We start from the raw sequence: 12,822 nt of genomic DNA on the forward strand, positions 1-12,822 counted from the left end.
ACCTAAAATCTAACAAAATTATTAGCTCTACACAAGAGCAAAGGTTTATTACCTAAAGGCCATTTATACAATAAGTGACGATTACTGAATTTAATATACATGTTTGTCCGTTTCTAATGCCTTTGTCATTTAGATCCTACAGTAAGTTATTATTTTTTACCATTATTATTGTTATAATTAAAAAGTAATAGTATCTATAATTACAGCAGAAAAAAAAATGTTATCATGGTATGACACTTTTATTGAACACAGTCATTTTATATCAACCCCGGATGGTCGTCTGCTTATGCTTGTACCATACAGAATGTATAAATTTGTCTTTTTCATCTTTACAGTTTGATTATTTTATGTAAATGAAAGATCACTTTTAATTGAAATGTAATTGGTTTTCGTGTAAATTAACTGCAGGTACCAAGTTCTACAGCTGTCGTCAGGTGTTTCTGATTTCTCGCCCGTGATTTTGCGATATTTCCTGTACATGTTCCTGTTCCGACTTGTGATTCTTCTAGGTAGCTGGAAAAGTATCAAATCTATTGAAAAAGTAGGTAGCTATTTTCCCACGCTTGGCCACTAGGCCATTGACCCTTCATGCATATAAAAACAATACGCATCTACTACTATATGAATCAAGAGATTTAATCGTAAAAAGCATGGATGGAAACTAATTCATTTCCAATGTGAGACCACTGTGAGATTACATGGTTACTAGTGACTACCAGTCTTTTTCCAAATGAGATGACGCGAAAATCGTGCTATTATTTCAGTGCTGGAAAACAAAGGAAACCAGTCAAATCAGATGGCAGACACCATCGCTCTTCTTTTAAGAAATCTGTCACGCTGCATTTTTACAAGAAATTATTTTTAACTATCTGATTTCTCATTGCAAATGCAGAATATGTTTGATAACAAAATATTATCAAATGAACTACATGTATGTGACAATTTAATTGTGATAAAACATGGGACGTTTCTATTTATTTCAGGTCATTTATGTGACGGCTACGGTACCCTTTATAATGACAGTTGCTATATTTATCCGGTCTCTGATGTTGCCAGGTTCAGCGGATGGTATCTACTATTTCTTCTATCCCGAATTCGACAAAATACTGAAAGCTAGGGTAACTTGGTCGAAATTTGTTATTGTTTTCAGGATAGATTATATATATTTGCGCTTTAGAGCAGCACGCCTCCAGTTTCATGTTAATTTTCATGAAAATTTAAAAATGTGTTTAAAAGTAAAATATTGTTAAAACAAACAAAAGTAATTTACATATTGCAATCGGCACTTACAATCCAAGAAAATTACTAAAAAGGTGTCAACATATGCAAAATTAGCCCTGACTGCGCAAGTAACGCAGTACAACTATAGTAATAAAATACTGCAAAATAAGTCTTAAACCGCATTTAGCATGTAAAATATAACTTGGATCTTGAATGTTTTTACTTTTCTTAAAATTTTTGTATTACTGTATTTCTTGTAAAGAAGCGTTCAGATTATGTTACTTAAAATCCGCGGTTCTACTCATTAACAGAAAATGTCCCTCCAGAGCTTCCATAGATACAAGCTGCGCTCTTAAAAAGTTTTTACCCCACTAAAGCTAGATTACCTTTACTGTGTCACATAAAGTCTAATCAGAAAATAAAAAAGAGAGAGACGAGAAAAAATAAATATCATAACTTAGGCAAGTAGTGTGTCAACATGTCACTTACGACCTACTTCTATGTCTTAATAATATAGAATTTCAGATATAACGGTCATAAACGGTATTTAATTCGTATAATAATGGTAAAATGTAATGCATCATTTTTATAATGTAGTAGTTCAACATTGGTAAAATGTTTGTAAAATGTAGTTTACTATTCAGAAATATAGTTTATTAGTTGCAAAATGTAGTTCATCATTCTAAAAATGCTCGTAAAAAGTAGTTTACCATTATAAAAATGTTCGTAAAATATAGTTTACCATTATGAAAATGTTCGTAAAATGTAGTTTATCATTCTAAAAATGTTCGTAAAATGTAGTTTATCATTATAAAAAAGTTCGTAAAATGTTGTTTTTCATCCTAATAATGTTCGTAAAATGAAGTTTATCATTCTAAAAATGTTAGCTAAATGTATTTTATCATTATAAAAATGTTCGTAAATGTAGTTTATCATCCTAAAAATGTTCTTAAAATGTAGTTTACCATTATAAAAATGTTCTAAAAATGTAGTTTATAATTATAAAAATGTTCGTTAAATGTACTTTATCATTCTAAAAATGTTCATAAAATGTAGTTTACCATTATAAAAATGCTCGTAAAATGTAGTTTACCATTATAAAAAAGTTCGTAAAATGTAGTTTATCATTCTAAAAATGTTCGTAAAATGTAGTTTATCATTATAAAAATGTTCGTAAAATGTAGTTTACCATTATAAAAATGTTCGTAAAATGTAGTTTATCATTATAAAAATGTTCGTAAAATGTAGTTTATCATTATAAAAATGTTCGTAAAATGTAGTTTACCATTATAAAAATGTTCGTAAAATGTAGTTTACCATTATAAAAATGTTCGTAAAATGTAGTTTATCATTATATAAATGTTCTAAAAATGTAATTTTTCATTATAAAAAAGTTCGTAAAATGTAGTTTATCATTCTAAAAATGTTCGTAAAATGTAGTTTACCATTCTAAAAATGTTCGTAAAATGTAGTTTACCATTATAAAAAAGTTCGTAAAATGTTGTTTTCATCCTAAAAATGTTCTTAAAATGTAGTTTATCATCCTAAAAATGTTCTTAAAATGTAGTTTACCATTATAAAATGTTCGTAAAATGTAGTTTTTCATCCTGAAATTTTTCTAAAAATGTAGTTTACCATTATAAAAGTGTTCTAGAAATGTAGTTTAACTAAAAATGTTCTTTAAAAATAGTTTATCATCCAAAAAATGTTCTAAAAATGTAGTTTATTATCCTAAAAATGTTCTTAAAATGTATTTTACCATTATAAAAAAGTTCGTAAAATGTAGTTTATCATCCTAAAAATGTTCTAAAAATGTAGTTTATCATCCTTAAAATGTTTTAAAAATGTAGTTTATCATCCTAAAAATGTTCTAAAAATGTAGTTTATCATCCTAAAATTGTTTTAAAAATGTAGTTTATCATCCTAAAAATGTTCTTAAAATGTAGTTTACCATTATAAAAATGTTCGTAAAATGTAGTTTATAATTCTAAAAATGTTCGTAAAATGTAGTTTACCATTATAAAAAAGTTCGTAAAATGTAGTTTATCATTATAAAAATGTTCTAAAAATGTAGTTTATCATCCTCAAAATGTTTTAAAAATGTAGTTTATCATCCTTAAAATCTCCTATAAATGTAGTTTTACATCCTAAAAATGTTCTTAAAATGTACTTTATCATTCTAAAAAAGTTCGTAAAATGTTGTTTATCATTATAAAAATGTTCTAAAAATGTAGTTTATCATCCTAAAATGGTTCTAAAAATGTACTTTATCATCCTAAAAATGTTCTAAAATGAAGTTTATCATCTTAAAAATGTTCTTAAAATGTAGTTTACCATTATAAAAATGTTCGTAAAATGTAGTTTATAATTCTAAAAATGTTCGTAAAATGTAGTTTATCATTATAAAAATGTTCATTAAATGTTGCTGACCATTACAAAAATGTTCGTAAATGTTGTTTATCATTATAAAAATGTTCGTAAAATGTAGTTTATCATTCGTAAAATTTAGTTCATCATTCAGAAAATGCTCGTGAAATGCATTTAAAATGTATTTTGTCAGTTGAAAAATTAGATTCATAACTCGTAAAATGTTCGTAAAAAATAGCTTTGTAAAATGTAGATAATCATTCATAAAATGGCCGTTCTTCTAATGCGAAAATATAGCTCATTATACGTAAAGAGCTCTTAAAAATTATGATTGACACATAAAATGGTCGTTAAACGTAATTCATTATTCCATTACTCGGAAAATGTAGTTTAGCATTCGAAAAAATGTAGATTGTCAGTTGAAAAATGTAGTGCAACATTCTTAAAGTGACCCGAAAAATGTAGCTTATAACTCGTAAAATCGTCGTTTTGTTATATATTTGTAAAATGTTCGTTTAACGTTCGTAAAATGTAACTTTAGTTTTCTTTACATGTCCTTTAATTTTAGTTTGTAAAATGTTAAATGTTCGTTAAATTTAAATGTAGCTAAACAATTGTTTAATGTTCTGAAAATGTTGTTCATTATTCGAAAAAAAACTTCTTAAATTCAAGTTCATCATTCACAAAATGCTTAAAGATGAATTTCATCGTTCCTGAAATGTTCATAAAATGCAGTTCATCACTACAAACTGTTCGCGAAAAGTAAATGAGCATTTGTAAAATGTTCGTAAAATGTACTTTATCGTTTGTAAAATGTTCGTTAAATGTAGTTCATCCTTTGTAAAATGTTCGTAAAATGTACTTTATCGTTTGTAAAATGTTCGTTAAACGTAGTTCGTCATTAGTAAAATGTTTGTAAAATGTACTTTATCGTTTGTAAAATGTTCGATAAATGTAATTCATCATTAGAAAAATGTTCGTAAAATGCACTTTATCGTTTGTAAGCTGTTCTTACAATGTACTTTATCATTCGTCTTTACATAATGAGGTCAGGATTATATTCCAGACTTGATGGAAAAAACAGGATAATTCCAAGCGAGTCAAATTCAACACCGGAAAATATATCTGTCTTTCTTTATCGCATTCTTGATTGTCGGAATGTCGCTTTATATCTACGGTGTAGAAAGTGTTACACATGAGAGGGTAGCATCAGAACTATGTAAATGAAAAGATTTTTGTGAATGAATATGACAGAAAACAATTATTATTCATCATTATCATCATTAACAGCGTCGTCTTCGTCATCATAATCATCATCATCATCTTCACCATCATCTTCGGCATCATCGCCGACGTCATCATCATCATCATTACCATCATCATCATTGTTTTTTAATTAAAAATGCTATCAAAATAACTTAACTTTGGAGAAGCGTAGACTTATGATTTTTCTGTTTTTTTTTCCAACGTATTTTACAATAAAGTAAAGGTTTGACAATCATTTATCTCCACTTTAACACTTTGCCTAGTCATTCTCTCTTTTAAATAATAATAATAATAATAATAATAATAATAATAATAATCATAATAATCATAATAATAATAATAATAATAATAATAATGATAATAATAATAATAATAATTAAACAATAATAATAATAATAAACATTTGGTCGGCTGTTTTTGTTTCTCGGTTTAAATCACTAGATCTCTAGAAGAACTCAAAATTTCTTACCAGGAAAACGAACAAAAAGAAGTATTATACCGTGATATCTAAGGTGTTTCGGACTTGGTAATAAATCACTCCCCCAAGCGTCGCGGGTATTCCCACGAGTAATGCTAGGTATTGTAAAAAGTGGCTGATGCATTCTTTCTCTATATCTATACTAAAAAAAAATCACCTCTTTTCTTCGTCGACAGATAATGTTTAACATTTATCTATTTATGTTGGAATACCTTATCGACCTTGGATAATTTAATAAACTAAGAGGTACTAGTAACCTAGTTTTATAAAAAAAAGTGTATCGAGTAATATTCATATACATTTTATTAGTATTGATTTTCATTAAAATATCAATATTGACCTGCGTGTTTTGTCAATATTTACCTACCTTGTATCAGTATCGACTTCAATGGTCAGTGTTGACCTTCATTGAACCACTATAATATTTTTTTATCAGTGTTAACGTAATTTTTATCAGCATTGACCTTCATTGTACCAGTATTTACCTTCATTGTATCAGTATTGACCTTCATTTTGTATCAGTATTGACCTTCATTGTTTCAGTATTGACCTTCCTTGTATCAATATTGAACTTCATTTTATCATTATTGACGTTCATTGTATCAATGTTGACCTTCATTGTATCAGTATTGACCTTCATTGTATCAGTATTTACCTTCATTATTTCAGTATTGACCTTCATTGTATCAGTATTGACGTTCATTGTATCAATGTTGACCTTCTTCTTCTTTCCTTAATTGTGTCAGTACTGACCTTCATTGTATCAGTATTGACCTTCATTGTATCAATGTTGACCTTTTGTTCTCTTATTTTTACCTTAATTTATCAGTATTGACGTTCATAATACATGTAATATCAGTGTTGCCTTTTATTGTATCAGTGTTAACCTTCATAGAATCAGTGCTGACTTTCATTGTACATGTATAAGTGTTGAACTTCATTTGCATTAGTATTAAACTTAAAATTTACAGTTTTTTTACCTGAAAGGAACTATCAAGCTTATGGTTTATTTTAAAAAGTTTTGTGTTTGAGAAATATCTATTTCACTAAGATGCCAAGATGCCTTTGTTTTACATTTGAATGATACATTTTCGTGCGGTGGTCGCTGCGTATTTTATTATTTTGATATTTTAATGGTATTAAGCTATATGTATATCTTACTGCCCATAAAAATGCTCGTTAAATCACAGAGCCATTTTATGTTAAAACTGTATGTATGCCTATGATAATTTATGTTAACAACTTGTCTGGATGTTACGAAATATTTCTTTTCGCAAGCGTCTTAAAAAATGTACACTATTCATGCATATTTCAGTTTTTTTTACAAGCCTATTAATTATCATGTGCATTTAATGTTTTTATAGTATTACTGTAATTTCAAATTTGTATTTTTTATAATAACACTATCATAATTTATTATATTGCGTATTTCAACGGATTTTGTGTAAATAAGGTTGTTATCATCGGACTGATGTATTTTATTATGCATTTCAGTTTTCTTTTAAAACACGATATTATATTATTATATGTGTATATCAGTTTCTAGTACAGCGTTGTTATATTACATGTATATTAGTGTTTTTCAATGTTTTTATTACAGCACTATAATATTCTCTTTTTTGTGTATTTCAGGTGTGGATTGAAGCTACTCTCATGGCATTTTACACTTTGGCATTCGGTTGGGGAGCTAATCTTTTATTAGGCTCTCATGCAGATTTTAAAGATAACTGTTTAAGGTATCTACATGTATTTACATAATAAATAAAGGGTGTATCTGTGTCCTCGGAAATATGGCATACTTATTCACACTGCTTCACCCCATTCTTTGTCATAGTTTTCATTGATTTCCAAATACTTTTATTGTTGAACATTAATAACTGCTTAATGCTGATGCCAAAGGACCCACTAATCGTTGTACTTTTTTGTCTGTATAGACCTTTTTACGACGCGGTCCGTTTATATAAAAAATGATGGAAAGTAGTATGTTCCCGCGCATGCGTAATCTGCGTAGGGCAAAAGAGCTTCGCCTTATATAGAAATGTAGTAGAAATCCATAGACAATTTTGAGTAAGTCAAAGGTTAAAAGTAGAAAATTATATAAAATAACTTTTAACAAAAATACTAAAGATGCCTTTATAGCTTTGTGGTGAAGATTGCCTAAAAAGGACATGGATAGATGATTAAAGAATACACCTTTACGATCACGGACCTTACATTGAAATAATTGTAAAAGAAAATGTGGAAATAAATATATTACCAATTAAAGAGGTCAACAAAATTGTTGTTGAAACAGTTAATAAAAAATACTATTCAAAAACATTTATAACATAAGAAATCGAGATTAATTATCAACCCTGAAAAAAGTCAGACTTACGATGGAAATATTGTATCGTCTAAAGGACTATAAATTAATTTTAATTCTTAAAAGTAGAGATTGTGATTTTCATTATTTTAATTATTTAGATTTTCCCCATTGTGAGGAAAAGTTTTAATATATTTCAGGACTGCAATCGTTTTACCAATAATAGATATGCTGATGGCAGTTTTCAGTGGTATGGTATGTTTCTGTGTCCTCGGAAATATGGCACACACTTATGGGGTTCATGTCACAAAAGTCATCAATGCTGGTACGTATATTCTTCATTTGAAAATTCAAAAATGACATTTTCTAGCTTTGAATTATTTAATTGAAGGATGAATTTTAAAACCAGTAAGTGAAATGAAAATACATTGACAAATAATCCATATAAAAATGTCTTCTGCTGTTTTTGTTGCAAGAAAGTATACCTCTATCACCTAAATTTTATCACTAAAGTTCGTTCTGTGTTGAAATATGGAAGAAAGGTATTTAGTGATGTTCAATCTAAAATCTGACAACCTTTCAGGAATGGCGACAGGGATGGTTGCGTATATTACAGCTTTAACGTCATTTCCGCTTCCGCAATTATGGACATCTTTATTCTTAATATCAATATTGTTAACTGGTGTTGATTCGCAAGTAAGTTTTTGACACATATTCTTTAATCATGTTATATAAAAAGACTAACTTGATGCATACTTCAATTTTGAAACTAATTATTAAGAAAAAGTCAATTAATCAATCAGGAAGAAACTCCGTTTGGTATCTTGCTAATGAATATGACCAAAGTAAGGCTTTAAAGTGACATTATGCTCATATTTTCATTATAAAGTTTAATTAAATTGACAACATATTTCGAAAGATTGACTGTGATAATGGTGATTGACCAACAGTCGATATTGCAAAACGTTTTGGATAGAAAATATACCCTTTATTAAATATAAAAAGACTGCCCCACTCTTTTTATAAATTGACCGTTTTAGGTAAATTCTGATAGATATTTAGTTAAATATTTCTTGGGGGCCATGTGATCATGCAAGGAATTCTGACAAAATGTAAACTTGTTCTGACTTTCACCTGTTTACTTACCATATACCCTTGTGTGGGCATAATGTCATTTTAAGTAAGGCATAGCAATTCTAAATAAGCAAGGTTGATTGAATTTCATTGCTGTCACTCACAGTACACGTATTTGTTACAACGTGGTATTTTATATCCGGACATGCAATGACGTGATCCCATAATTAATCTATGGGTTATATATGTGGTATAGGTTATATGTGGTTTATATTTTAGCTTATTCCACTGGACATGATAATGCAGCTGATTGGAGATCTCTATCCTCGTGCCAGGGCCGGAAGTCGACTTTACGTATTGATTGGAGTTAGCCTCGTTTTATTTCTCGTGTCTCTACTGCTTTGTAATGGGGTAAGCTTATTACAATTTTAAATAAAGCGTAACCCAAATTTGAGTAATGGATTCACTCTGTTTTGTATAAATAATGGATTCGTTCGAACTTTATGGGATTTTAATATCAATATATACAAAATCAACTGTTCAGTTTTACAGATGTAGGTCACAGATATCCCAAACACATCCACGCGCACTCACCCGTGCACGTAAGCTAAATGAATAGCCCCCTCAAACATGAAAGAATAAATAGTCCCAAGTGGGATTTAAACTCAAGGAGATCAGTTGAGAGGCCATTGATTTGAAGTCAGCAACTCACTGAGGCCCTAACTTATCTACCAAGATGTTCTTGTGCCCATGCTTCAAACAAAGCGAAAGCAATACACAAAATCTTAATGAAAGAATTTTTTTCTCCTTTATGTAAATGCGAGTAAGAAGTTGGAAACTGGTTTTGTATAGATTTTGATAAATTTTGTACTGCTGTATACCGAAGACGTAGTTGTTATAATACAGGCTGGGGCGTATATATTTCTCTGGAATGACTGGTATGGTGGCGCTTGGGTTGGACCAATTGTTGCATTCATTGAAGTAGTTGTGGTAGCCTGGATATACGGTAATGTTGAAAGTTTTTACTTGTATACAATAGCGGGTTAATGAGCTCTGCAGAAGCAGAAAGTCGCATTTATAGCCCCAGATTGCAGAGCGATAGATTTAGTAAGTCCGATGGGCTTTTGCAGATGCTAATGCACGAAAGAAAAGTGCATTTGCGATATTCCTGTAACAAAAGCTTAAAGAACATTTTTTACTGTTTTAGTTCAAATGTTGTTGTTAATTGTAATGCAACTGTTCAATTTTACAGATGTAGGTCACAGACATCCCCCAATACACCCACGCGCACTCACCCATGCACCAAACTTACACTTTTAGAGACCGCCCCATACATTGGGCATTATTTCATAAGAAGGGTCACCGTCATTTTAAAGGCTAGCTCCGTAGCTATTTTAGTGAATATATACGAAGCCCCTGGAAGGATTCAAATCCTCCTTCACATGGTAGTAGTTTGTATACAGCTTTGACTGAGTGTGGTTTACATAAAGTTTTTATTGCAAGTGCATTATTACATAATCTGCAATTTTTATATTTAAACGATATTTTTCTTTTGTATTTTTTCCTTGGCAAATTGAAAAGAAAACCTAAGATTACATATATTTCTAGGTATGGACCGTTTCAACTCTGATGTGATCATGATGATTGGAAGACCCATACCAGCTTTGCTGAGAGTTGGAACAGCATTTGTATCTCCAATAATTATTGCGGTAATATCTTTTACAATATTTGTATCTCCAATAATTATTGCGGTAATATCTTTCACATATTTTTATCTCCAATAATTATTGCGGTAATCTCTTTCACATAATTTATATCTCCAATAATTATTGCGGTAATCTCTTTCACATAATTTATATCTCCAATAATTATTGCGGTAATCTCTTTCACATAATTTTTATCTCCAATAATTATTGCGGTTATCTCTTTCACATAATTTATATCTCCAATAATTATTGCGGTAATCTCTTTCACATAATTTATTCTTACATTGTAATATTTTTCAGGTTATATTTTGTACAAGTATTGTAGAATATATTCCTCCAAAATATGGTTCCTACTCGTACCCGACAGCTGCACGCATTCTTGGCTGGCTAATCGTAGCCTTAATCATGATGCCTATATTGACACAAGCACTTTATATACTCAGAAAACCGGGTTCATCAATAGTAAAGGTAAACCTGAATTCATTTCCGTATATGTTGTATAATTATGTTGTAACCGCTTCCGTGGTCGAGGGGTTAGAGTCGATGAATTCTAATCCAGTAACCTCTCTGGCGTGGGTTCGATCCCCGGGAGATGGTTTGGTATTTTATTGCGGAGGAAGGTAGTCGTACCGCTGTTACTCTCAAGGAACGATGGTTAGGAAACTACCCGCCTATATGATTGAAATACTCTTTGGAAAAGGCGTAAAATGAAACAAACAAATTATGATAGTGCCATAGATCCAATTTTTACTGTTTGGTGAAACTGTATAACGAAAACGGAGTATAACAGAATTTCTATAGCATTCCGTTTGTTAGGACTATGTTTGTTATCCCGGTTTTAATTTTAAAGAACAATGATGTGTTTATGGTCCGGAATGAAAGAGTAATAATTTATTTTCACAATATCCGCTAGCCTTGCGCTAGGCGAGAGTTATTTATATATAACAGACCTTTCATACGCACAAGGGCATATAAAAAGTCAAAAGTGCATGATACTTCAGTACTCTTTTGGCAGTGGCTGTGAATATTTATAATATAGATCTTTGAATTGAAAAATAAAAATCGACCTTAAAAGAGTATGATGCTTTTATTTTAATGACAGAAGGCAAGCTTTATTTCGAATAGTCTTTTGTTATTTTAAATAGTGTATTTCAGGCGCAGTTTTGTATAATTTGATTTCCTTTAAAATTGAAAGATTAAATCGCACAAATAGGATATTGTTCATGTGTATGCTTTGAATACGTTAAGTACGATTTTTTGGTAAGTTGCAGTTTTAAGAACCATGTTCCGTAGCCCGCGATGCACGATTGTGAAAACGCGATTGTATGAGGACCCGATCACGAACTTGCGACAGTATGATGCCGTGATGGTACGACGGTTAAAACGTGATGTAATAAATACTCTGTTTTCAATATCGCACGATCGCATTACATCATCGTAACATCGTGAATTCACAATCGTGCTATTATTAATTCAACTTCGTTCCATTGCGATTCACCATCGTGCCATTTTTCACCATCGTATCATCGTATAATTGCTGACTAGGGTAAAATAAAAAAGGTCTAGATTGGCCAATCGGGACAATTTACTTATAATAGCTTGTCATTTCCTTAAACAGATCGTGTCAGAAAATTCAAGTCTTGTATGAAAAATCATTTGATCCTGTTTAAACATGTAGTTATCTAGTTAAAAATAAAATATTTGTCAACTTATTATACTTTCTAATTGTAGAAAATGAAACACTACATGAAGCCGTTAGATACATGGGGACCTTGTGACGTGGACAAAGAAGAAGAATTTCACGAAAAGAAATTTAAATACAACGAAAGAACATTCAGGGACTTATTATATTTTAATTTCTTTGGAGACTATCCATCAAATTCTGCTATGTGTAATATTTTGAATCAGGAACTTAAAGTTTTGCACAAAAATGGAGAGCGAGTACAGATTTAGAAATAATAATTTAAATGCTCAAGTGTTGAACAAGATGACCGATTTGAACGCTCAAGATGTCCGTTTGTTTGGGATATATGTAAGATCTTACATAAGTATTCATTTCAGCAGACTGAGTGGTTTACTTCTTCTGGTCAATCGAAATCACTGACTCGTTTACTTTTGGTGTTTGAAACTGAATACTGCTTAATACTGGAAATTGAATATTGCTTAAGCCAATTCTTCGGGGCATTACAGATCTTGCACTTTCTAAAGTCATTAATGGACACATTCAATAAATACAGTCTACGATTTGATTTTCGTAATCATTTTTTTTTCTCTCGATGGAATTGTGCTAAATTTTCATTAAAATTGAGACAAATGTATATGAAAATCTAGGAAAGTGTCATCTGCAGGCTTAACACATATTCCGTGACAAGGTTTTGTAAATCTAAATAAAATGTCAACGAATGTCA

At 30.2% G+C, this 12,822-nt stretch overlaps 1 protein-coding gene across 6 annotated transcripts in view; it reads left to right on the top strand.

Annotated features, from left to right (window-relative positions):
• The window catches only part of LOC132716565 (sodium- and chloride-dependent glycine transporter 2-like), a 55,195-nt gene extending 42,373 nt beyond the window's left edge, over positions 1–12,822 (top strand). For all 6 annotated transcript variants that reach the window (XM_060699866.1, XM_060699867.1, XM_060699868.1 and 3 more), the window contains 10 exons: positions 409–541; positions 984–1,118; positions 6,965–7,068; positions 7,835–7,959; positions 8,218–8,330; positions 8,988–9,119; positions 9,615–9,714; positions 10,317–10,417; positions 10,715–10,882; positions 12,146–12,822. In XM_060699866.1, the coding sequence (XP_060555849.1) occupies positions 409–541; positions 984–1,118; positions 6,965–7,068; positions 7,835–7,959; positions 8,218–8,330; positions 8,988–9,119; positions 9,615–9,714; positions 10,317–10,417; positions 10,715–10,882; positions 12,146–12,367 (1,333 nt within the window). In that variant the 3' untranslated portion in view covers positions 12,368–12,822. The remainder of the gene's footprint in view (positions 1–408; positions 542–983; positions 1,119–6,964; positions 7,069–7,834; positions 7,960–8,217; positions 8,331–8,987; positions 9,120–9,614; positions 9,715–10,316; positions 10,418–10,714; positions 10,883–12,145) is intronic.

This window comes from Ruditapes philippinarum, unplaced genomic scaffold (genome assembly GCF_026571515.1).
Source record: "Ruditapes philippinarum isolate M1 unplaced genomic scaffold, ASM2657151v2 ctg7876_1_1_1_1, whole genome shotgun sequence".
NCBI classification, from domain to species: domain Eukaryota; kingdom Metazoa; phylum Mollusca; class Bivalvia; order Venerida; family Veneridae; genus Ruditapes; species Ruditapes philippinarum.